The 26,290-nt window shown below is 49.5% G+C and overlaps 1 protein-coding gene across 1 annotated transcript in view; it reads left to right on the top strand.

Moving 5' to 3' along the window:
- Positions 1-25,343, top strand: part of SKI (SKI proto-oncogene) — a 98,403-nt gene extending 73,060 nt beyond the window's left edge. The window contains exons 3-8 of the mRNA XM_066203269.1: positions 16,645-16,770; positions 17,246-17,361; positions 18,802-19,073; positions 19,462-19,763; positions 21,723-21,953; positions 23,859-25,343. Coding sequence (XP_066059366.1) covers positions 16,645-16,770; positions 17,246-17,361; positions 18,802-19,073; positions 19,462-19,763; positions 21,723-21,953; positions 23,859-24,047 — 1,236 coding nt within the window. The 3' untranslated portion in view covers positions 24,048-25,343. The remainder of the gene's footprint in view (positions 1-16,644; positions 16,771-17,245; positions 17,362-18,801; positions 19,074-19,461; positions 19,764-21,722; positions 21,954-23,858) is intronic.
- Positions 25,344-26,290: the final 947 nt, after the last annotated feature.

A 26,290-nucleotide genomic window follows, 5' to 3' on the forward strand; every position in this document is an offset into this window, starting at 1 on the left:
TCAGCTTTAAAATGGTTAAACACATAGAAGAGGAGTAGGAGTAGGGTGTCAAGAATAGCTTGGAAGAAGATGTTATCCCACATACCAAGGAGCTGGTATCTCAAAGGTGTCACAGTGATGGAAGTGAGGAGAGGGCTGAGCTGCCGAGTCGGCGTAACAAATAAATATTGGCTCCCAATGGAACGTGCACTTCTCCATGAATTCAGAATATCCCCTGGCACTCCTGGGGCAGAGCTAGCACGGAGTTCACCGGGAGCTGTTCTTGTGCTGCACCTTTGGGAACAATTCCCCTGCAGCCTGGCGGGGCTCAGGGAACAGGAGCCAGAACCCAGCAGCCTTCATCCTCAGCTGCCGAGTGAGTCACTTGGCCTGTTTCTGTTGTGCAGGAGGGAGCTGGGATGGGGCTCATGGATCTGATGGCACAGCTCGTTGGCTCTTCATACAGGTCATGATGTAAAATTAGGCCTCATTTCTGAGGCTAATTGTCACTAAAAAGGCGGTTTTGGCCTTAATGTTTGGGTTGCTCTGGTTTACTCCGTGTAGAGCTGTGGAAATGCTGCTCCATTTACATTTTTTATAATCCTATTTCTCACCACTCCCAACATGCTATCGTGCTGTCTTTGGATGGATGAAAAGGAACCACAGACCTACAAAGCAGCAAGTGGAAAACTGTAGGAAAGAATGTCAGGAGCACTGACAGGGTCTGAGGGAGCCGTGCTGGAAGTTTACAGTGGATGTGTTGGAGCGAGGGGAGTGTCGGCCAACCCACCTTCCAGGGTGTCTTGGTGGTGTTAATGCATTCACATTAACTGCAGCCCTTAATTCATTTGCATTTCTTCGTTTCTTGGTACTTGCCAGGAGCTTCGCACCCTATCGAGAGGAAAGGTGACCCAGAAGGAGCAAAAATCCAGGATTTTTTGAAAGCATACATTTGCCAGAGATAGATAATGCTTCTCCTTGGATTTTAAAGGGGGAGAGCTCAGTTGGAGCTCAGTGCTGGAGCTCTCCCTTTAAGGCTTGTGGTTATAGCCCATGTTTTAATCGCTACTTTGATCTGATTAAATCCTCAGCCACGGAGAAATCAGCTTACAGAAATGTCTCCTGTTGAACCTGAGAGCAGCAGCAGTTCAGAAAACCAAGCCAAGCCAAATACCATTAGGAAAAAAAATGGAAGCTTTAGGTGTCACCAAGAGTCTGTGACGTGGTGAAATCACTGGCACCGCTCTCCAGCCGGTGTTCCAGCCTGCTCCTGGGGACATCCAAACTCCCCTGGGGCTTCATCTCCTGAGCAAACACATCCAACCTGTCCCGGAAGGGAAACCTGGGTTGGTTGGGTTTTTATTCCTGTGCCTTCTGCCTCTTCGCAGTGTCAGGTCAGGTGTGCGCAGGGTGGAGGACAGGGAGGAGTTACTGTGCTTTGCCTGGGAATTGGGGATCAAACGAGTTTTAATCTTCTTTCAATCTTTCTGTCACCTTATTACACTCAATCTCCTTCCAGGATGTTATTCAAATCCACATGTGGGTCTCTTTACCAAGATTATAACACAAGAAGTATCCTATTAAACAATTCCGGTGGCACCCTACAACAATCCTTAGCCTCTGGATCAATAATGAAGTTGTATGGAGGAAAAAAAAAGGGGAACACCACCACTTAAAACCAGAAATGTGTTTTCTCTGATCTCAGATTTACCTTAATATTACCCACAGAGCAGCTTTCAGCAGACTCTGTGTTCATCCCTGCCGGTACAGGCAAGGAATGTCTAACACTGTCTGCTAATCTTAAATTAAACGTTTTATGTTTCACCTGGTCTTTTGATCCAACAGGACTACAACAGTTTCATCCTAGAGTGAAAATCAAGACCTGTTCTCTCTAAACTCACACAAAGTGGGAGTCAGGATACGGGAGCCTTGGTTAGAAAAATTCTTCAAGAAAAGTCAGTCTGTTCTGTCCGTGCCTTCATCAGAAATTCCAAGGAAGCAGTGAAGTCCTTGTTTACACTCTCACTTCTGCTCTACAAAGCCCGACCAGCTAGACTCTCCCATTGTGTAAGATTTGCCGTTTTAAAGCTCTTCTGCAGTGGGATCAGGTTTGCAGCAGCCCTGGCTGGCTCAGGGTTCAATGCCTTGCCCAGGGTCATGCAAGGCTGCAGGGTGAGGCAGGACAACAATCATGTTTATTTACTATGGTGGCCAAAATCTTGGCAGACCGATTTTTTGGCTGGTTTTGTTCACTAAACTTTGAACTGTTAGCAGACCGTGTTTGAGCCCTCTCAGTGCTACAAACTCTCTTATACTCTTATCAAACAGCAGTGTCTCCGCTCCCCTTTGGAGCAGCATTCCTGGCTCAGGAAAAGCGGGGATTCTGGCTGCTTTGTCACAGTGTCCTGCAGCATGGCATTAGCTTTGTCCTGGCAGAGAAATTCAGCTGAGGAGAGGGGTCAGAGAAAATAAAATTTCCTGGGGCTGAGTCAGTTTTGAGCTTTTTTCTACCCCTTGCCAAAGCTTAAAGCCTCCCTGTGCCTCCTTGGTCAGCTGAAGGTTTTGCAGAGGTGCCAGGCACACAAACGGAGGGATGGAGGTGTCACTTTTCCTTTTAAACTGTGGAGCTGCAGGGGAGAAAAGGCCGGTCCAGCCCCAGCCCCTGAGCTGCCCCCAGAGCAGCCAGCTATTCTGGGAAGGCAGCAGCTCACAAAAGCCATGAGAAAGGCAAGAAGACAGAGGGCCCCAACCTATTGTTTCCCCTCTTCATTCCAAATAATCGTGACTCCCGTGACCTCCTGGCTCGTTCCCTGCAATGAGGATTTGGGGACAGCTGCTGCCCTGAACAGCTGAGCCCGGCATTATCTGCCTGGTTTCCCGCAGCTCCTTCCTCCCACTCCAGCAGAGCAGCAGTGGCAATGATCACCTTCTCCCCCACAAAATTAATCTGTGCTCGTTAATGAAGGTTTGGGATTCTGCTTGGTGTTTCAAATGCTCATTCTCTCCATTCTCCTGAGATTCGCTGCTTTATCCCCGTTCCCTGTTCCATTTGCAGTCGTTGCTGTGCAGCTCAGCCTGTTTCTTAGGGCAGTTGCCTGAACTTGGCCTTGTTCAGAGCAGGATTGGGATTTTTGTCAGAGAGTTCAGCAGAAGTGGGGAATTTGCAGCCTGGTTCAGTTCTTTTCCCTCCTAAGCAGAAGTTTTCTTATCCTGGTTGAAGGAACTTGCCCGAATTTCTTGGACAGTAATTCTCCAGCCATGTGTATGGAACTGCTTTAATGGTTGCCAAGGATTTTTCCTCAATGTGTTTGAGGCCTTTGAAGCTTTTGGCCGTTGCACCACTTAAATTAGGTTTGTATCTACGTAAAGGTGATAGTTTTTTGTTTCCTTTAGTGGCTGGCAAAACCCTCCTTGAGGTGAGCTTTGATTTTCTCAGCCTCACTTGTGTTTAGGTGAAATGTCAGCTTGCCTCTGCTTCAGGCTAAATGCACACACAGGCAGTGTGTTTATACCTGCAGGTTGTTGTGTTTTTCCTTGGGGAGGCAGAAATCGACTCTGGCTGGACTCATTCCTCCATCAAAGCCACCTTGTCCCCTTCTCCTTGGTTTCTGGGGTTCATGACCTCCTGCCCTGCACAGAGAAGGGATTTTCAGGCAGTGAGTGACCCTTTGTCCCACTGGGAAAGGGACCAGTGGGATCCTTCCCTGCTCTCTCCAGTGCAGTGCTGACGTAGGTATATTCTGTTAAACCTTCAGGTTAACCTGCTTGGGATTTTTAATACTCAATCCCAGAAAAAATGGGACAGAGAGATCTATAATAAGAGGTAGGTAAAAATTTCGGGGTTGGGGCTGTTGGCACAGTGTCACAGTAAAGCAGGCAATGAATTAAGTACAAAGCTTTCCTTGGAACATCCGACTCCTGATCCATTAATTTGTCTGTCCAGGCTCCCCGTTTCTGTTGGGTTGCACAAGTGAACGAGGGGATCAGTCGAATTTCAGATTTTTCTTTCATGCTTGACTTGTGTGCTTTTTTCCTTTGGGGTTTCAGTGAATGAGACACGTCAGCGAGCGGTGATTTGCAAGGATGTGAAACCCTTACAGCAGTTTATTCTTGGAGTTTTGTGCTTCTTTAGACATCCTTTAAAGCAAGGAAAGCTGTGGCAGTGTGAGAATGGTTAAATTATCCTGATGGGGAACTCCAAAGATCAAAGCAAACCTTGGGATTACCCATCTCCCAGGACTGCATTGTTGTTGGATTCCTCACTGGGATGTGACCGATTGTGCTGGCGTGATGAGTGACACTGGCGTGGATGCTTTGCCTGTGTTGCCACTGGTCCTTTTGGGAAGATGTCAGGCCCTTTTTCCACACAGACATCTTCCTGGTGTTCATCCCTGTCTGTGTGTAGCAAGTGCAGGCACCTGACTGAGCGCCCTGCTCTGGAATATGTGGTGCACACACAGACTGAGTGGCCCGGGAGTGCCCAGAGCAGCAGCCCAGGACCTTGAGCCAAATCTGTCCTCTGGAAAATGGCTGGGAGTTCTCTTCTTCCTCCCAGGAGCAAGGGAGTTTGTGTCTGACTGCAGATACCTGACATTTCTGCTGCCACCCCACAGACCTTTCATCCACGTTACCACAATCTCCTGCAACCTCAGCCTGTGATTAGGAAGTCCCTTCTGTGCATGATCCACCCTCCATTCAGCTCCTGGCATTAGACAGAGATTTCCTGTCCCTCTTCTAGATGGATACCCACCACCTCCTTCCTTGAGCTGTTATTTATTTCTCGTTCCTTGTGTGCTGGATGTACAAAAACAGCATTGAAATGCAGAGCCTGTGAACCTTTAGTGTCACTGAGCAGTGACCTTCCTGCAGCTCCCACTGATGTGACAGCGTTTGTGCAGTCAGGCTCTGAGTCAGGCTTTTCCTTGACCTAAGACTTTTAGGTCAGGCTTTTACTGCCAATTTATATCACTCCTATGGCCAAAACACATCACAGTTCTGCTCTGCCCAGGATATGGAACACCACAAACCTCTGCCTTCTCTAAGGTCTGGCTTCGTTTGGGCTCGGCTGCTCACGATGGTTTTGACCTCCAGTACTTCTCAAAGCCTTGTGTGCGTCAGTCAGGCCATTAGAAAAGTTCAACCCAAGTGGGTTTGAGGCTTCCAAGTATCAGACAAAAGAAGAAAATCAAACATGAGACCTGGAAACCAGGAGTTCAGCTCTGTGTTGGTCCCCATGCTGGGTTTGGTGCAGTGTCGGTGTTGTGACAGCAGAATTCCACGAGCACAAAGAAAGGCCTCGGACTCAAACCTTGGAAATCTTGCTTACTTTGCAGTTTGGAAGTTGGTTGTGTTGGCAGTAATAAGAAAAAAGTCCAGCCCATGGTTAGAGCAGAGGAAAGTGGGGGAAGGGACGTTGGCATTTAGAGCTCCAAACTTTCCCTCAACCCCTTTCTTTGTGTTTCTGATCACGGGCTGCAGTCCAGACTCCGTGGTGGTTTGTAATTAAACCCAAAGCTTGAAGGTTCTGTGGAGCTCTCGTTGCCTACCAGGTCAAACTGAATCTGGTTTCTATCATGGAATATTTCAGTTCAGTTACCCCTTGAGGAAGTCTGGGAACAGACAGGCCATTCATATTGAACAGATGACCTAGGCTTAAAAAAACCCTTTTTGTCTGTTAAGCTTATGGCTAAGATATTATGAAAACGGCTTAATAATGTGCCCTAACATTTATACCACACTATTTTCTTACTTTAATTTTCCAGGCAATTAAAAATAATTGAAAGTTACTGCCAAACCCCCTGAAGATATACTTTTTCTTTCAAATAAGCTTATTTTCATACTTGTGAGGTCACCAGATATTTATTTGACCATCTTTATAGGGGTCAGGCCCGTTGCACACACAGAATGGGGATGTGGAATAGAAGTTGCATTGTAACAGCAAAGTGAGAAGGGAGAGCCAAGCCCAGCTCACGTCGGGAGGGGCCGTGTTTATTGCTGGGGCACCACAAACAGGACTTGTGCATCCACCAGCCCGAGCCTAAATTCTGCAGTTCAGCACTAAAAATCTGTGTTTAAAGCCTGTTAATTCTCGGTAGAGGCAAACAGAGCTGTGAGTGCTTGGTGGGGATGATGAGCTGGGGCCAGGCGGTGGAAGGGTCTGGTTTGGGGTGGCAGTGGAGCCCTTTTGGGGGCTCTGGGCATTGTGGGCCCCCACGCTGTCACTGTGGCCATGGGAGGGGATGCAGGAGATTTGCTGGGGGATGTGGAGTGTGCACAGTCCAACCTCCTTCTCTGCTCTCCTATTAATAGAGTTGTAGCAGACACAACCCATGTGGCTGCGCAGTCACGCTGCTCTCAATATTGCTCAGCCAGTTCTCCCCTAAAGGCTTAAAATCTATCATGTTATACAAGAACTGAAAGCCTTCTTGGAGTGTCCCAGATTTCCCCCTCCTGTCCGTCCTATTCCCCTTCCATTTTTTCCCTTCAAATTATCTTTTGCTGCCTCATCTAATATTACACAAAGTAGGGTTTCTGAAATGTTGTGTCTTTCTCTCTCTCTCTCCATATTCACATGCGTGGAGCGTTTCCTCTTAGATCTCTTAGCTGCAGTCAAAAGGTGAGTTTATGTTGGGAAAAAGGAGAGGAACTGGTGAGCTTTTTGTCAAAATTCTGTCTATCGAACAAGACAATTTGCTAAAGGCTTCTTCTTCAGTGATGGTGTTCACATGGAACATCCCAGTGTAGGGGATAATATTTTTATATTATAATACACTGAGCTGGAAGGGGCCCAAAAATATCATCCAAGTCCAACTGCTGGCCCTGCCCAAGACACCCCAGCAATCCCACCATGGGATTTAGCTCAGTTATTTTGATTTTTTGCTAACTGTTGGAAGTATTTCTCTTTTCTCAAGGTGACCAGGCCTTCTGAACAACAAAAATCCTTTTCTGAGCGCATCACTCCAGCGTGGTGGATGCTGTGGCTAAAATGAATTCTGTTCAGACCAATCAGTCACTGGAACACGGAAGGTTCCTCCAAAGCAAACCCTTCCTGACACAGCGGAGCTGCTTTGCTCCTTGGCTTTGGCAGAAAGAGCAAACCCCAACAGAGAGGAGCAACCTCTCTTCTCCGTTCTTCCTCCTCCTCCTTCCTCCCCTCTTAAACCACCCCTAACCCCTCCTTAACTCGATGTCTGGTGGAAAGAGCATGTGATGCTTATTTCTGAAGGCAGCAAAATAAGCTTTGGAAGTCTAAGACTGTAATTGGTTGTCTGCCTTTTTATCCTGGGAGCTCTGGGGACGGTTCAGGAGTAATAACTGTTACTTAAAGTAGATGAGCTTCTTGTGGCTTCCTTAGAACTGCAGAGCACCGTGGTTGTCGGGTGCTTAGGGAAGCATCTGCCTGTCTGCAGCTTTCAAAACATTTTGTAAGCAAAGAATTTCGGTTTTTCCTCTCTTCTGTGTGTGAAGTTACTCCTCAGTGTGTTCTTGCAGCGCTTGACTGAAAACTGAGTTCCTTTGAAGGGTATTAAATTTGCTCGGTAGCTTAAAGCCATTGGCACCTTAAATATCTGTTACTATGTGGTTGCTCCTCCTTCATTCATCTTCTGATAGAGACTCAAGGTGTGAGTTTTTAGGTGTCTGAGGTCTTGGTTTATTTTTTTTTTTCCACTGGGACTGGGGGTTTTCCATGGCACTGCCTCGTAACCTTAATGGGATTTGTAACTATTAATCCACGGCCAATGTATTGACTTTCACTGATATTTATGTAAAGCAGTCTGGGGTTTAAAAACTGCGCTGGGTGGAGCAGAAAATTCCGACTCTGTGCTGATGCTCGTCAAGGTGTTGGAGGTAATTGCAGTTGTTTCCTTACACCTCGTTGTGCCTGAGCTCCAAAGCAGAGCCTGGCTCTGGCTCCTGCCGCTCCACACACATCCCCCAGAACACTCTGAAGCTTTTCCTGTGGTTATCTCAAATAAATGAAATTCTGTGAGAAATAAATGTAGGGCAGCGCTGCCTTTTTTTTTTTTTTTTTTTTTTTTTTTTTTTTTTTTTTTTTTTTTTTTTGCAGCCTGAGGATCCCGGTTGTTTTGTCCAGTTTTTATTCTGTGTGACCAAAAAGCGACCCTGCAGCCAGCCAGATGTGCTGCTCAAATGCCTTTTCCTGGAGCTGGGAGGGCGAGGACGCAGAGCAGGAGTAAATACTCGCCCTGTAAATAACCCGGGTGAGCTGAGGCACGGTGTGCTGTGCTCCACTGGCTCCTCAGCCTCTGAGGTAATTCCTGGGGATGTCCCCGGGCTCTTGTCCCAGCTTAGGCTGACAAAAGGCGCTGTCCCTTGCCCTCGGCGGCGATGTCACACGCTCACACACATGTGCCAGGAGAGCCAGCCTGGCGGAAAGATCAGATGAGGTGCTGGGAGGGTGAGTGCAGCAAGGGCTGACAGTGAATTCTTCATGGACCGGGACAGTTGGTACATCAGGGCTGGTTACTGACCTGGCTGCGTTCTGTGCTGCTTGCTTTTCCTCCCGCAATTAAAAAGGGTTGGGCGCTGGTGGCTCTTCTCTTGAGCCAGGGGCAGGTTCTGTGCCCCAGGGAGCTGTGCAGAGGAGCTGGGGAGCTCCACCCCGGGTACCCCAGAGGAGTTTGACAAAAGAGCATCAAAAACCGACCAATTTTATCAGTTTTTGAGCTCCCTCTCTCCTTTCTTGGCTTCCTAAACTCTGCTGGAATTAGTGGAAGTCACAAGGGGAATACTTGTCCTTTTATATAACTTTGGAGACTAAACTGAGGTTCTTGGCTGGCTGAGTGGACATGTCTCCAAAATCCAGGAACAGATGCCTGGGAGAGTTTGGAGCTGGAACTTGAGTGCAGTTGCGGCAAGGGAGCCTGGCTGTGCTGCAGAGAAAATGCGAGGAGAAAATTTTGTTCACAAAGGGCTTTTTAATTACCAGAACTGTGACCCCACAAACTGGGCAAGGCAAATCTGTCCACAGAGGAAATTCTGCTTTTCCCTGCTGAACCCGATGGCATCACCTCCCTCCCCTCGGTCCTTTCCCTGTGCCAGGAGTGCTCCCTGTTGTCCTGGGACACGCATCCCTGTGTGTGCAGCACACATCCCTGCCCGTGTTTCCCTCTTGGTCGCTCTCCTGGTCCTGACGGGGCACCCCGGAGTTCCCAGGAGCTGCTGCCAGTAAAAACAGCCAGAGGAGAAGGAGAAGGAGAAGGAGAAGGAGAAGGAGGAGAAGGAGAAGGAGAAGGAGAAGGAGAAGGAGAAGGAGAAGGAGAAGGGGCCATTCCCTGTGCTCGGCCCCCCTGACCTGCTTCGTGCTGGCCTCCAGCACTGCCTCTGCTCTGCCAGGGCAAAGGGGGAGTTGAGCTGTTTTGTTTTGGTTCAAACCACAGGGCAGGGAATTCTTTTCAAGCTGTAACTTTTAGTTTCCACTGGAAGGGCAAAACAGAGTCTTAGCCAGTGGAAAGGAGGCTTCCAGCTGCAGCAGCCAAGAGGCAAAAGGCAAGCACATCGTGTAAGAAATGATCAGCTCTTTGCAGAGGCTTCTTCACCAGAAAAATCAGCAGATCAGGGGTGCTTCATTTGAGGGATGTAACACTGAGGTTGAGGTGGGCACATCCACACATGGCTTTTCCTTTTTTTCTGGCCTATTTCAGCGTTCCCATCGGGGCAGAGGGTGTCTCTCCACAGTGGGTTTGTGCTCTGGCCATGGCAGAGGGATTTTTGGAGGAATCAAAATCACTCTGAATGGGAAATACTGATTCTGTGAGGGAGCCGTTCTCTTTGAGACCAAGAGAATGGCTGTTAAGAAGTCATTATTTGTAGAAGACTTGAAGAGTTGTGTGGATTTACAGATCCAGCTCTATATCAAAGAGTAATTCCACGTGATGGATGTAGCAGGAGAAGAGTAAATTAAAAACATAATTGTAAAGATCAGGGATTAAACAGCCAGGTGAGCTGGCCGAGCATTTTTTATCCGTGCAGATTTCCAGGTAGAATCCTCATCATTTCCAAGCGTCGTGGAACTTGGGAAAAAGTTCACAAGGTGCAGTAAAGTCCCCAGTGGCCCAAAGGATCCCAGCAGCTTTTCCAGAGTGAGAGAAATAGAAAAGATTTGCTTTTGCTGCCTGCATTTCAGACTGGGGTTTGTGGCTCTGGGGTGTGCTGGGCTTGCTGTGGCACAGCCTGCTGGAAATGCCTTGTGTTTGCTCCCAAGGATAAGTGCAATCAGCAGATGTCATCTGGCCTAATTTTTTTGTGCTAAAGGAATAAAAGGAAAGAAATGTTGAGACAGGAGAGAAAATGTGGGGGTTTTTTCTTTCTTTTATGCTAGCCAAGAAGCTTTGAAAATGGATGGTGACTTACGCCAGGGGCTGTGTAGAGTGTTCTAGAAAATAATTTAAATTTGCCTTTACAAAATGAATTCATCAAAGGGTACTTGCAGGACTTTGCTTTGAGCTGTGATGGTGTCTGAAATAAAACAGCCCAGTCCCTTCACTTTTGCTGTTGTAAATTTTGGACTTGTTTCCATAGAAATTAAAGATTTTATGCACAGGTGTGAGAAAAAAAAAACCCCTCAGTTCCCAGGTTTTTTTTTAGGTGAACTTCCCGTGCTGCCACGTGACCAAAGCATCTCCTCTTCACATCCAGTTCTTCCAGAGCAGCTGGGAAGGCGTGTTTGCACTGAAAAATCCGCCCTTCAGGAGCCCCCTGTGAGGAGGAGACAAAACCCCCGTGGGCAGGGAGAGCGGGGCAGTCCAGCAGGGATTTTTCCACCAAAAAAACCCCCAATTTTTCCTCCTCCCCTGCCTGTGCCTGGCAGGTGTGGCTGGTGGAGGTTCCCCCAGGTCACCCTTGGGGGACACACTGGCAGCCAGCATGTGCTGTGAAGGCAGGAATAGAAAGCAAAATACTTCCCGTAATCACACGTCCCAAAATGACAGGGGGAAAATGAGTCCTTGTGCTTCCACCAGAGCAGAGAAAAACGGGAAGATGGAAAGTCTGGATTCCTGCCCAATGAAACCAAAATTGTAAAAAAAAAAAAAAAAGGAGAAAAAGAAAAAGAAAACAAATGCTACATACGCTCCCTGGAACTGACACTGCAGTGTGGTAGGGTTTTTTTTTTTCTCTTTTAAATATCTACAGTAGACAAGCAGTAAATCTTCTTACAGCTCTGTGGCACAGCTTTATTTTTAGCTTTTTTTTATTATGGAGACAACCCTCCCCAGCTTTCAATCTGTACCTGAATATATTTATTCCTTTAATCCACGTGAAAGTGCAGTCCTTACAAAGACCTCTAATACCTTATTAATCACTTCTGGACCGCGTCACAAAGAGGCTTTGGGGAGAAGTGTTCCGGCCATGGGCGACGTGCTCCTGGAGGCTTAAAGGATGTGGATAAAGGGCCCTTTCCCCCCATGGAAGAGACCTCCACTGGGCATTTTTAAATTCGGTTTTAACTGGAAATCTGAAAGAAATCTGAAGGCTGTCGGAGCCCTCTCCCTTCTCGTGTGGTTCAGCCTGTTCCTAAAGAGACTCAGGCCTGGGATTCGTGAAAGCAGCACGTGGAAAATTCCAGGTCCAGTTCCCAGGTGTGGGAATTGTGGGCTCGGTAACCTCCAGAAGCAGATTTGAATCCTTGTCCCTGGTCAAGGTACATTCCTGCTGAAATGCCATTTTACACAGCTGGGGAACCTCTTAATGCCTGTGCCAGCAGGAGCCTGAAAAACGTGTCCTGGGTGCTCCTGGAGGAGGAGTGGCCACTCAGGGCCAGGACTTCACTGGGCTTAAAATAAAACTCTGCATCCTTGTGTTCCAAATCGAAGCAGGAGCTGAATGCCACGGCAGCCTTTCAGAAGGGGTCAGCGAGTGGCGTTCCCCCCGCTGTGCCTGCCGCTCAGCTGGGTGTGACCGCCCCTGCGGTCACACCAGCGACCCAGGAAAGCCACCTAGCACAGACCCTGGACGTTCTCTCTCTCTCAGTTCCGCTTGTGTTTCTCAGCGTGCCCTTCGTGGAGCAGGAGCAGGGTTTGCTCAGACAGCGATTGCTCAACCCCGGGCGATGCAGACATTTCCTGGAGCTCGGGGCGCCGCGAAGCGCAGAGCGGGGCAGCTCCTCGGCGGGCACGGGGTGCCGCTCGCTGTTGGCTCTTTGCTGCTCTGCTGTGGTTCCACCCCGCGCAGTCTGGCGTGTCCGGGCCCCGGCACAGCTCCTGCGGCTCTCTCGGGGTTTGCAGCAGCCCGGCCCTGGTGGCTGCAGCCCCGCTGAGAAAGCGGCGGAGTCTCCGCACCCAGCCGGGGAATCCGCTGGGACAGGAAGCTCCACCCGTCCTCGGGGTGTAACCGAGCTCCCCGGCTGAGAACCAGCCGCAGCCCGAGCACAGGGAGAGGGCACCGCAGATTTACCGCCCAGTTTTTGTTTTCTCTGCTTGTCCCTGCTTTTTCCAGCTGTGGGTTTTCCAGTGGAATCGTTTCTGATTTACACCTGCCTTAAATCCAAACCGGAATCCTTCAGCCTCGCGGTGTTTTCCCAATTAATTTTTCAAGAGGTTGGAAGACAGATTTCTCTGTGTTGGGATAACTCAGTAGCTTTGGGGACGTGAAATCTTTAATTTCTAAAATGATGCCACGCGATGTGCCACGATTCCTGCTGGTCTGGGCCCACATTTCCCATCCCTTTTCTGATGGATTGGACGAGGCCAGGGGATGGATTCCCCAGGGAAAGCAGCACAGAAGTGCCTGGGAAGGGCACCCGACTCAGATAAACCTGTGCCACTGCCCTCTTTTACCAGATCTCTGTCTTTAACCAGGTTTTGGGATTTATTGCCCAACAGACGCGGTTTGGGGAGATTTTATCAGCAGAGGGTGGACGGGGATTTGGAGCATGAGCTGATTTTTGAAGGTACATTTCCAACCTAAAAATTCCACAGGTATGGCGGCCTCCTGAGTGTTTTCCGCTTGTCGATGTTTTCGTTCTTAGCAAGGCAAAAGCAGCCCAGGTTTCATGTCGTGGGTTTGGGGCAGAGTGACAAAGGATGAGGAGGGAGCAAAAGCCTTTGCTCAATCCAGCTGTGTGACACTGGGGTACAGCAGGGGAAAAAACAGTGAATTATTTAGGAAATGTACTTTGTTAGATACTCAGGCACCAAGAATCATACCTGTGAGCACTCCCACATCTTAAAATGTTATCATTTTTTCTGGGCTCATTTTCCATTGCATTTGTAACAAAAAAAGTGTTGTTGAGGTGCCTGACCTGCAACCGCTGGTTCTGCTCCCGGTCCCGAGCTCTGGGGAAGGTTTGTCTTCCTGAGAAGGAGAGGGTCAAAAATTCTTTCCACTGGTCTCATGGTTTGTTACTGTAATACTTAATTGAAGTAGAAAATTTGATCTGACATGTCAAATGTGGCCCTGGCTGGCCCCGGGCCAAGCTGAGCCGCCTAATTTCGGTTTGCTTTAAAATGGCTGGCAAAGTTCACGGGCCCAAATTTCCCTTTGGAATGCACCTCTGAAATCTTTTTCGAGTGGCTGTAGAAATCTTACTGTATCTCTTTTCCCCTCAAATTTGCTTTCAGAAACCAATGGTCCCTAAGCTTAAGTAAATGTTTCGCGTAAGCATTTCTGGGCCCGCTTTGCATCCTGAAGGTTTTTCCATCTGTGGATTGGAGAAAATGTTTATTAGCAAGTGGCTGTGCCCAGCACAAAGCCCATTTGACAGCAGATTGTTAAGTTGCCTCCAATGGAAATAAAAATGAATAGGAAATAAGGAAATATTTATTTCAGTCTTCTCGAGTTTTTCTTCAAGCCTTTCATAAATTGTTTATGAAGATGGCAAAAAAAGTTAGATCGGATTTTCAGTATTTCTTTTGCAACTTGGTGTGTGTTTCATTATTTGGCACAGAGGAAAAAATGAAATCAAATCATCCCCATTTGAAGCAGCACCAAGGTTTGCTGGCTGCCGTGTCGGAGTGGGGTATCTCGGTGCCTGGAATGTGTCCTGGAGTGGGATGTAATGGCTGAGTCACATGGAGAGGAGATTTGGTGCTCAGTGTCTGTCTTGTTCCACATCTGAGGCTCTTCCTGTAGTAGAAACTACTGGAATTGTTGCATTTTTATGCTGTTGAAGAGAAACCCAAATCCAAGGTGGGTTTTTTTAAAGCATCTACCAAGAGGCAAATTCCTGCCTGGAGCAGCAGATGATCAGTGAAATGCAGGTGGGATAGGGATGGAGAGATTGGAGGAGTGATCATAGCAGCTCCCAAACCACGCTGGCAGCAGCCCTGTGAGCCCTCTGAAGCCCTGTGAGCTCCGTGTCAGGCAGCTCTGGGTTCTCACGAGTGTCCAGGGCTGGGAGTTGGCTCCAGCTTAGAAAAACCTGCGGGCTCTGCTCAGCACCTCCTTCTCTGCCCCCTTGCATCCCTTTGGGGGAGAACAGCCCTGATTTCCTCTGTGTACACCCCTCCTTTGCTGCTTTTCTCCCACGTTTCCAGATCAGCACAGGCTCCTGGACATGGGAGTGAAGCAGCATTTCCCAGGTTTTGTGCTCAGACCCTCCTGGTCCTTGGGGTCAGCCTTGACTTGAAGGCGAAAGAAGGGCGACAGTGGAGAAAGCTGCAGATGATTCCTTTAAAAATTCAAACCAGATCCTTCTGTTGAAACATCTCCCCCCAGGCTTTGTAGGGCTGACCCTGCTGCCCGTTTCAGAGCTGGGTGTGCTGGGGGTGCTGGTCCCACTCTGGGCCCATTCCTGCCTGGACAGAATGTTCAGGACGGGCGGACGGACGGGGGGAGGGCCGGGTTCCATGCTGAGTCGTGCCACCTGTTGCCTTTTTCTTTCCAAGCCCCCCTTCCTCCCCACGCTGCAGCCCGGGCTCCCCTCCCCACACAGATCCCCATCCCCAGTGGATAGGGCTGGGATCAGGAGTCACTTGCCAAATGCCTTTCTCATGCTGTCACTAATTCTGCGCAGGCAGCATCTCCGAGAGCAAAACCAAATCTCTTCCAGTGCATTGTCCTGTGTTTTCTACAGAAAGGCTCAGGAATGCCTTTTCCTAGTTGGGTCTGAGGGGAGGGCCCGTGCCGTGCCTGGGCAGGAGGCAGCCCTGGGGAAGCCTGAAGCTGTGCCCAAAGAATCTGCTGCAAATCCCATGGAGCTGGAATTTGGCACTGGCACGGGCTAATTTTGTCCTGGGGGTTGCACACACACACACACACACACACACACACACACCCCCACCCCTCCCTTGTCATCCTCCTTCATCTGCCACGTATGGAAAGCTGCCCCGAGGTGCCAGAGCCAGGGAATGTTGTGCTGAGCCCTCCGGGCTGGGTTGGTGACGTTGCTGGGCACACTGGGCATGAGGGGGAGCTGCCAGATGGGCTGGCGTGGCCTGGAGACTCCTGTGCCCTGCTCCCACGGGAGCAGCCGGCTCTGCAGGGACACTGGGATTTCCTTCTAGTCAAGGTGCTGACGGGACGCAGGTAGAGAGCTCTTGGCTAGAGAGTCCTGAGAAGGGCATTTGGGCAATTCTGCAGCTGCTTTTCAGGTAGATCATTGAAATCACAGTGCTCAGGGTTCAGTATCACCTGGAGAAGCCTTGAGGAGACCGATTTTCAGAACACAGGACGTTGGCGAATGAGATCCTTTGTGTCACTGGGAGGACACCTGGGCCGGAGCATTTCAGCTCCCAGGATATTGCCATCCCCCGGTTCTCCAGACACACCTGGATCAGCACTTGTTTGCCCACAAAAATCACGGTGAAGTGAAAGGATGAAACAAATGAATGCAAATATGAGCAATTATTAATTACTGCAGTGTGGTTCTGCCACCCTTCTGGGAGCCTGGCTGAGTGGGAATGGGGAAAGGTGGAGAGTTCTCAACTGGAAAAAGACAGAAAAAGGAATAGAAACGGGGCTGGGATGTTTCTTTTGTTGTTTCTGGTCACGATGCAGCACAAGGTCCAGAACCTTCTCCCTCCCTGCTGTGAGAGGTGTTTGTACTGGCAGGGCTTCAAGCTGGTATCCCCAGTGCACCAGTTAAACCAGTAGTTACCAATTTTTTTGCAAGCCACGCTGGGACTATAGGAATTTTATTCCTTCACAGTGTTGAAGGAAAGGGATTTTGCTTGCCAAAGGGCTTTCTTATGCTTGAGGATGATTTATGGGCCAAGCTGAGCCACTTGTGGAAAAGGCAAAGCAGCTCTTGGCAGCACCCCCAGAATCCACTGCAGCTGTGGGGTAGTGAAGTCATCGGCATAACAACCACTGCAAACAGAATAACAAAGTCTGTTCTGTTCCCGTTTAAAATAATCTTTCCAGTTCAGCAGCCACATTAAACTTACCTTTCTGCATGCAAAAATCATAAAAGGCCGACAGTTCTCTGCAGCTTGGAGCGAGTGTCTCCCTTTGATCACTGCCCATCTCTCCTGTGCCATGCACACTTGACCCGAGTGTCTCCCATGAAGGAGTGAAGTGTGTTATGTCACAATCTGTCTGCCCCTTGTTTGCACTCCTTTGTTTGCCCTTACACTTGAAAAAGCAGAAAAACACCCAGAGTTTCTTCCTTTTAAATACCAGAATTTGCCTCTTCTTTATAACTTGTTTCTAAGCTGATTGCAAAATGAGGAATTCTGACTTTGATTTTTCCTGCCGTTGTTTCAGGTCTCTTCAGATCCTCCTGCTTCCAAAAAGCCCAAAATAGATGACTCTGCTTCCCAATCTCCAGCTTCTACTGAGAAGGAAAAGCAGTCCAGTTGGTTACGGTCCTTATCCAGTTCATCTAATAAGGTGATTGTTGAATATTTTGTAATCAAGAGGGATCAAATTGGCACAAAGCATCACTCTGCTGAAACCAGAGGGGAAAATGAGAGAAAGAACATGCCCAGGGTTTCTAAATTAGTAACATTTCTATCCTTCTCCTAGTCAGCACTGAGCTACGCAATCCCCCCAGATTCCTTGTCACCCTCCAGTGCTCATTGACCTGGATTGCGACAGGGAAGTAAGGAATTCCCCCGTGCCTTTGAGGCAGAGCAATCCTGCAAGGCTCAGGAGCCGTTCGCGATCCCTGCAAACTACCGAGAGCTCGTTGGCCAACAAACCCCACGAGCGAGCGCAGTTCCCCTGTGCCAGCGGAGCCCCTGAGCAGGGAGGTCATGGCCAGTGGGGGTCACTGAGGGTGCCCCGGGAAGCCCCAGCTCCCCTGTTGTGGTGGCCGATGGTTCCAAAGGCTGTGGGAGTCACTCATGCCCTGCGCTGTCCCCAGAGCATCGGCTGCGTCCATCCCCGGCAGCGCCTCTCCGCCTTCCGGCCCTGGTCCCCCGCGGTCTCTGCCAGCGACAAGGAGCTCAACAGCCACCTGCCCGCCCTCATCCGGGACAGGTAAGGACACAGGGACAGGGGATGGCAGCTGGCTCTGGCTCCGTCCCCTGTGTACCTGCAGGGGTTTAATCTGCAGAAGGGAAACGCGAACGCGTGGTGCTGGTTTGTGCACGAAGGGGGGTAAAGGTGACACCTGCCAGGTCAGGTGGGGGTGGTCGCCTGGCTACAGTCACCCAAGGTCTTGGGCTTCGCCGCCTAAAGGGAGTCCCTGTGCTGGGGCAGCGCTCGGGGAGATGCGGCCACGCCCCGGCCCCTGTCCGTGGTACCTGCAGCAGCTCCCCGTTGCCAGCACAGCTCCATGCCCTCCCCTCCCGCAGTGCCAGCGGGGCTGAAGGGCAGCAGAGGTTTCCCCAAACCCTCTGTGTGCCCTGGCCCTGGGCGGTCCTGGCTCTGGAGCCTGTCGGACCCGTCCAGACAGCCAGGCCACGCTCTGCTCGTGGAGAGGAGCAGCACCGAGTGAGTCACCCACAGCAGGTGGGACCTTGGTGTCACACTGAGAACAGAAAGTGTCGGGGCAGTTCGACATCCCTGTGCCAGACTGGAGCTGTGCAGTCTGAAAAACCTCCGAGCCAGATTTCTGCCTGAGGGTGATGATTTCTTTGGAAAGTTTGACTTAAGTGACCAGGTGTTTTTAGGGAATATTATGGAGAACATATTGTGCTGCCCTTATGAGCAAGTTTCTTTGAAGCGGTGGGGATTGATTTTAAAATAAAAGGAAACTAGAAGGGAAAAAGCCTATCAGCTTATCCTAATTTTTAAACTAGGTAGGGAGAGAAGTGGTGTAAGTGCCCTTGGTATCCCTGTGAGAAACTTTGCTGGTTTCAGTATTGGACAAAACCCACCTACAACAGCCCCAGGAGAATTTTTAACTGATACCACATCGTGTCGTAGGTGCTGAATTGAAGTTGCAAAGTCTCTGCTCTGCTTTTTGCAAAATCCCATGGGTTTGATGTTAGGTTATTGCTCCCCTTGAACACCAAGGTTTAACCAAAGGTTTGCCGGTTGTTGTGCCTGTGGTTTTACACACACAGACACTCAGGTGCGTGTCAGAATCACAGAGGCACAAGAAGATGCTTTTCCAGTCTTCCTTAAGGAAGTGCTGTTTGGAGTTGACAAAACACTTGTGGATAGACACTGGTCCAGCTGTGCAGCTGGGTAAAACAACAGTGCCATGAAGAGAGGAGGAAACAGCTTCAGGACTTTTAGGCTCTGGGAGATCTCATCTCCTTGGTTCTCCCAGGATATGTGGCACTTGGGATGGGATCCCAGGGCTTAATGAGGGCAAAACACTAAATACACATGCAGGTTCTCAGCTGGTGTAAATCAGTGGGATTCACTGCCATTCCTGTGCAGGTCCGCAGTGTAACACTGCGTTGGGAACACTCCAAAGCCAGGACTGTGACCATTTTCTCCTTCCTTTTGCCTCCCGCTCCCAATCAGCTTTTACTCCTACAAGAGCTTTGAGAGCGCCGTGGCCCCCAACGTGGCCCTGGCCCCTCCAGCCCAACAGAAGATGGTGAGCAACCCTCCCTGTGCCACCGTGGTGTCCAGGAGCAGCGAGTCCCTGGGCTCTGCCCAGCCCAGGAAGAGGAAACACGGCACGGAGCACACGGCTGTCCCCGAGGCCGCGGCCACCGCGGCCACCACGGCCACCGCCCCCGAGGAGGACAAGGAGTCGGAAGCAGAGATTGAAGTAGAAACCAGGGAAGAATGTAAGTGACACTTGTGGCTGCTGTTGTTTCAGTTTATTTGGGCTGGGTTTTGGGGGTTTTTTTTTGCAGGGGTTCCTGTGCAGCTTCCTTGGGGTTTAAATGGAATTCTGGAAGCCCCGTGCCTCAATGTGACCTGAGTTGCACAGTCACAATTCAAACAAATTGCAAGTCCCTTAAGTCAAGGTTGCATTTCTATCATATTTCAAGTATCAAAGTATAAAATGAGCAGGCTTTTAATTTCCTTTCCTTTTTAAAATTGATGATTAAATGTCTCTGTACAAAAGGGCCTCAGCACGTTTTGAGCTGTATAACATACACATGAGTCGTATATAATTATGTCCTAATTTTTGACATTTTAGAATTAATTTTCGATGTTCCTGTTTTCCAGTCACCTCCTCCTTATCCTCGCTCTCCTCCCCATCCTTCACCTCCTCCAGCTCTGCCAAGGACATGAGCTCCCCTGGGATGCAGCCCCCGGCCCCCGTCAACAGCTCCTACGAGGTGGCTGCACACCCCGACCCCCACAGCAGCGGGCTGGAGGCTGAGCTGGAGCACCTCAGGCAGGCCCTGGACAGTGGCCTGGACACAAAAGAAGCCAAAGAGAAGTTCCTGCACGAGGTGGTGAAGATGAGGGTGAAGCAGGAGGAGAAGCTGAACGCGGCCCTGCAGGCCAAGCGCAGCCTGCACCAGGTAAGGCTGCCCTGCCCACGCCCTGCCAGGTACAGCCCAGCAGGGAGCTCTGAAAATGGAATTGCCTCATTCTTCCCAAATAGCAACAGCCTTTGCTGAGGCTCTGTTTGTAAATCCAGCCGGGAAACCAAAGCGCAGGAACCAGTCCTACGTTTTTAAGCTTGCCACCTGTTTTTCCTTGGGTTATAAAGCCATGGTTACCAAAATCAACATCTTTTCATTACTGAAAAAATCTTCTAGTCCAGCAGAGTTTATTTTGTTTTCATTTCACTGAACAGGAAACATTTCTGGAGGCTTGAGCTGGAGTTTTAAAGGCTCTGTGAGGGAGGGTGTTCCTGGGACACGGCCACAGCTGAAGTAAGGGCTTTGTCAGGCATCCCACTGGCCACACTGCTGAGCTTCAGTCGGGAGCAGCTCCTTATTTCTGGAAATCCTGGATCCATCAGTTGTGTCCGTGGTCAGGCAGGGCTGCAGGTCAGGACTGAGCACAGTGATGTGTGAACTGGCTTTTATTTGAGCTGGGGTAAAAAGACTGCAGAGAAATACAAGAGGGAGCCAACGTGGAAGATTTGTGTGTCCTCTCCGAATATTTGGTGTGGAGCTGTTCCCAAGCTGGGGCTGGAATCCACGGGATGGAGTAAACAAGGGCCTGGTTAGATGGAGTGTGGGAGACACAAAACCAGCGCTGGTGCTCTCTTTTTTAGTTACCCTGAGCAAATTGCTTCGTTCCTTTGTGTTCCAGTAAATCCGCGTTTTATTTTATGTATTTGAAAGTAAACGTTTATGTGTAATACCTAAATAGTGTGTAGTTAAAGCAGGAATTCCATGAAGCAGTCGAGTGTTAAATCAAGCCCTGTGTCAGGGGCAGGGCACTCTGTGTCCAACCATCATTCTCCATTTGGGAAGGTGTGTTCCACACACAGGAGAGATGTGTGTGTGTGTTCTTCCAGGGGCCGTGTGTGTATTTATTTCCAGAGGTTCTCTGTACTTCCAGGGGCTGTGTGTGTATTTCCAGGGGCACGGCCGAGCTAACAATGGCCTGGCTGGGAAGTGAGATTGTCAGTAGAGTGAATTTCCCATGACCCTGCAGTGTTACTTCACAGCAACCGGGGCTGGAGGGTTTGACTCGGACAGGGAGGAAATGCTGCTTCTGGGGGAAAAAATAGATCTTCAGTTTCTAATTTAACCATTTAGGAAACGTGAGCCACATCTCTGTGCTTGCTGTGAACGTATTTTAACAATTTAGGAGTTTCTTCCTTTGTATTTTGAAGGTTCCTTGTCATTATCACTTCAGTTAATGTTTCCCTCATGGATTTGAGGTTCCAAGGCAGCTCCAGAACAAAGTGTGGTTTCCATTCAGCTTCAGGTTTTAGCCTGGAGTTTTCCAGCTCTTGTGACAGAGCAGTCCATGGGCTGGTTGTCAGGAATCTTGAGGCTCACCCCAGTCACCTACAGCATCCCAGAGCTAGAAAAGACTCAGTTTGTGTTCTGTCCTTGCCTTGAGTGGATTTTCTGGGAGAGCCTTGATGAAACAGAACCGATTTCTGACGTCCTGTTGAGCTTTGCCGTACACAAAGGACACTGAGAACTGCACTTTCCACGTTGTGCATCTTCAGAGCCTTCAGCTCCAGCCCAGGCACTGCAGTCGGGTGGTTTGGAACGTGGAGCTGGTGCTGGAGCTCTCTCCAACTGCAGTTCATCTTTATTCAGGCCCAGATGGTCGCAGCTATTCTGCTTGACAAAGCAAAATGGGGCTGTAGCGCTGAGCTTTTTGTTCTCCTGGGCTTCAGGGTAGCTGGAGTGCAGGAACTCGGCAGGATTTAAAGGAGAAGGGCTCACAGTGGGGTTCAGCCGTGGGCTGCCTTGGTCACAAGCAGCAGGAGGTGGCAGCGTGGCGTGGGTGGCTCCCCTTGCAGCTCTGCTTCCTCGCGCTCATCCTCACCTGCTTCTGTGTCGCAGGAGCTGGAGTTCCTGAGAGTGGCCAAGAAGGAGAAGCTGAGGGAAGCGACGGAGGCCAAGCGCAACCTGCGGAAGGAGATCGAGCGGCTGCGGGCCGAGAACGAGAAGAAGATGAAGGAGGCCAACGAGTCGCGGATCCGGCTGAAGCGGGAGCTGGAGCAGGCGCGGCAGATCCGCGTGTGCGACAAGGGCTGCGAGGCCGGCAGGCTCCGCGCCAAGTACTCAGCACAGGTGAGACGGAGGCAGCAGCACCGGGCGGGGGCCAGCCAGGAGTCCAGAAAATGGGGCCTGAATTTCAACTCCTTCCATGCAGCTGCCACAGGTTTCCCATGTTAAAGGGACCTCTCAAACACAGCCCTCAAAAGCTGCTGCTTACAGTCCTTTAATTCGTGTGTATTTATCTATGTACTTCAAATACTTCACCCGGTTCGACACAGCCCCGAAAAGCTCGTGGCAGAGGGGAGCCGGCAGGGCTGGAGCAGCCTGTTGTGGGACCCAGGTGCTCCTGGCGGTGGGAGCTCCGGGTCCCTGGCGTGGTGGCTTTAAGGGAGGAGGGGAAGAGCAGAAGCAAAGCTCACAATCCCCAGGGCTCTGATAAGGGAAGGGGAGTGGCCGCCTGCTCCCGCTGAGACGCGTCTGGCCAGGAGCAGGAAATGATGTGGGGCTTCCTCTCAGCATCACAGGATGTCTCACTGATAAGGGGTGATAAGGGGTGTCCAGACTAAACAGAGCCGCCCTGGGGCTGCTGCGCTGGGCGTTCCCTGCTGGGCCCTGGGGAGCAGCACCAGGGCAGGTGAACACGGCTTGGGGGCTCAGGTGTGTCCTGGGGTGACGGTGACACTGGCCATTTTCAGTCTCCGAATGCATTCCCTCCTTGGGAAGGAACAGATGAGGTTTCCTAAGCTTAAAGGCTAAAAATCACCTCAAAAAGAACTTGAGGAGCCAGTTATTCCTCTCTTCTGAAGCCAGGCCTGGCAGGCTGGCGGTGTCCCTGCAGCAGACCCTGTCACGGCCACCCCCGAGCCCCCAGAGCTGTCCTTGGGCAAAGGGCATGTGGCAGCTCCTGGTAAGTGGCTGGCACAGCTGGTAACAAAACTCCTGTGAGTAACGCACTCCCAGGCCTGAATTTTATAAAATGTTATTATAACTTCTTAAGTGTTGAGAAATTTTAAAATAAAGCTTTATACACCCTTGCAGCTACAGCTTGGGGTGCAAGAGGAAGTCGGTATTATTTTTGAGGAAACCACAGTTCTCTAGACAGGCTCAGTCTGACAGAAACAGCATCAGGCCAGGGTGGGAGATGACAACAGAGTCAGGGTGGAAATGCCTCTGTGTAGGCCTAAAGTATGAGATGCTTAATTCCCATTGAGGAGCTGTGGTTTATGCCTTCCTTTTTCTGCCCTTGATACTGAAATCCAGGCATGGATGCGGGGAGGTTTACTGGCATTTTAGCCCAAAACGTTGGAGGTTTCCTTCCCTTGTAAAATGGCAATCCTTGCTGACTGCTGACCTTCCTTGCTCGCTGCTGGGTGCCGCTCATCTGATATTTGCACCCTCCAGTCCTGGGGGTTTTCTCTGCCTTTTCTGTCAGAGGGTACCAAAGAGGGAGATCAGGGAGGCCATGGGCAGCTGCAGGTCCTGCTGGGAGCAGAGTGGGGACACTGCAGGGCTTTAATCCATAGCTGGGACAGGCCTGGGCCATCAGCAGCCACGGCCCTTTCTGGTCACTTCCATTAACAATCACTAAATGAGCTGAAAGCCCCTGTGCCCACACCTGCGGTTTGCTTTGCTGAGCTGCCGTCAGTGCCTAAAGAAAGAACAGCCGTGCTTGAAGAAGTGACCAGAGTTCTGTGGCACTCAGGAAATCTTGAACTCTTTCTTAACTCTTCTGGTTTCCACCTTCCTCTCTGGAGTTGGAGTCACGGGGAGTGTTTGGGTTTCAAAGCTGAGCAGGCAGTGTACTGCAGTAGTGTAAGGAGAAAAGGAACAGGGAGTTCCTTCCTCACCTCAGTCTCGATGATCCTATGCCTGGAGCACACGTTTCCTCCCTTCCCTGACGCCGCGCGGGGTGTGCGGGGAGGCGCGGGCTCTGCCGCGGCGCCGTGTCTCACAGCCCTGTGCGTCCTGTGCCCACAGATCGAGGACCTGCAGGTGAAGCTGCAGCACGCCGAGGCCGACCGGGAGCAGCTCCGCGCCGACCTCCTGCACGAGCGGGAGGCCCGCGAGCACCTGGAGAAGGTGGTCAAGGAACTTCAGGAACAACTGTGGCCTAAAGCCAGCAGCCAGCCCAGCAGTGAGAGCACCTCGAGCCCCATGGACAACTGACCCCTTGCCCCCCAGCACAGGGAGGGAGACAGTGGGACTGGGAGTGCACGTGTGAGTAGTGGTGTCCTGGCACACGCTTTAGGAATACGGATTCTCAGTAGTTGGAAGGCAAATGTTGTTACTCTCTAGAACAGAAGCACTGAATTCCGCCTCTTTTTTTTTTTTTTTTTTCCCGATCCATATAGCACAACATCTTACTGTGCCTAGAAAACACAAAGTGTTTGTAAACAAAATACTTTTAAGTCCACAGCAAATTTTCTACTGGCAGACTCCAAGCAAAGCAGCGTGGTCCAGCTAAACCCGGAGTCCAAGGCGAGCCCGGCAGTGGCTTTGTGTTCTCCTACCCGTTGGAACGTTTTGGAATTTAAAAAACAAACCAACTTTTCTTATAAGCTATTTAAAATAATTCATTACACAGACTTGGTATTAAAAAAAAAAAATTAACGAGATTTTTATAATGAACCTTTAAAAGCAAAACAAAACAAAAAAAAAGACAAAAAAAATAAAAAAACAAACCTTCGATGCACAATTTTTAATGACTTTATAGGCTTTGGGATTCTTTGTGCAGAAGCCCCTCTGTGGTGATGATGCCATCCATGTCAGGAGCAGTTTTCCAGCCATCTCGGAAGCCATCGCGGTTCCATCCCGTCACGTGGGTGTAGGAGAAGTTCAGAGTGCTTTTCCAAGTTGATTTTTTTTTTCCTTAGAATGAATTATGTCCATTTCCTGCCCTGGACACAGGAAGAAGGGAAGCTGCAGGAGTGTGCAGGGGGTGAGGGGAGGAGAAGGGGTTGGGTTGAGAGCCCCAGCCCAGCCCCACGGACCCCCCCGTGTTCAGAGACTTCACCCAGGAGCACTTCAGCCTTGGGAAAAGAAAGAGAGAAAGGAAGAAAGGAAGGAAATGGATGATCAGTTGGTAGAGGAACAAAGCAGAGACATCTGTGTGTTGAAGTCATTCGGAAATCTTCAGCTTTCAGTTTTCTGGAAAACTCATCTTGTTGCACCATCTTACCATGAATTCAGTATTTCCCTGCTTCCATTCTGAGCTGTCAGTCAGGATTTCTGTGCCCAAGGAGAGTCCAACGTCGCAGTGTCGGATACTACAGAACAGAAAACCAACATTTTTGCTGCTGTGAATAAGCCTACATCTTTTTTTAAAAAACTTTTTTGTTTTTAAAAAGAGAAATTACTTTAATTTTGGGATCCAAGCCGCAGCCCCGGGATACAATGCAGCAAACCATCACTGCCTTGGGGGTGGTGCTGAGGTTTTATATATATATATATATATTATTTTTTTTTAAAAACCTGCACTTTGTCAGAATCTTACTCTGCATTTTATCCCCTGTTTCTAAGATGTACGTGTCAAGCATTTTAGATTCTGCCCTAACAGCTGTGCAAACCATGAGCCCAATCTGCCACCACTGACACCTCCCATCAGCATCTGTGTAAGCAAAGGAGGATCCAGCAGGTCCAGAATCCCCGGAGCAGGAATTGCCCCTGTGCTGCTGGTTCAGTTAGAACCTGGTTTTGTGGCTGTGTGTCTGACCCAAGCTGGGGAGCAGCAGAGGTGCTCCCAAAAGTGCTTAACAAAGAAAGCTGGTGCTTTACTGATCAGGAGAAAAGTTAATTTTCACCCATAAACACTCACCTCTGACTCACTCAAGCAAGTGAAAATGTGATCTGGGGCTGCAGATGTGCCTTCCAGCTCATTTTTCCTCTCAGCATCTTCTCTAGGCAATGCTGACACTTTTTTACCTTAAAGAATAAAAAGAAAAAAAAAAAAATTAAAAAAAGAGAACCCCCTATGCATCATCATATCCAGAGTTATTCTAAAAGAAGAAACATATTTCCAGTAATCTTTATTTGCTTTTGGACATTAATGCAAACTATGTAAGCTTCAAAAATTATTTCCCAGTAGACAGAAAGCGGCTTCCAATCCTAAAATTATGGTATTTACTTACAGTACATTAGAGAGATTTTTTTAATTTTTTTTTTTTTTTAAACAAGAGCTGTTTGCTTGAAACCATTATAGTAACCATTATAGTAACTGTGAGCATTAACAAAGGAGTTCGTATATATGTTTTAGGTACAAAAAAGAAGAAATATGAAAGGAGTGGAATTACTGGGACAATGTCAAACTGTTGGGAGCAAGAAACAGTCACACCAAGTCAATGACCTGAACCTGTCTGTGGATACAGGGGTTGGCCCTTGTGTGTTTGGGATGCTGGAGTCTGGCTCTAGGT

Source organism: Chamaea fasciata, unplaced genomic scaffold, assembly GCF_029207755.1.
Source record: "Chamaea fasciata isolate MVZ Bird 193981 ecotype frontalis unplaced genomic scaffold, bChaFas1.0.hap1 SCAF_23, whole genome shotgun sequence".
Taxonomy (NCBI): domain Eukaryota; kingdom Metazoa; phylum Chordata; class Aves; order Passeriformes; family Sylviidae; genus Chamaea; species Chamaea fasciata.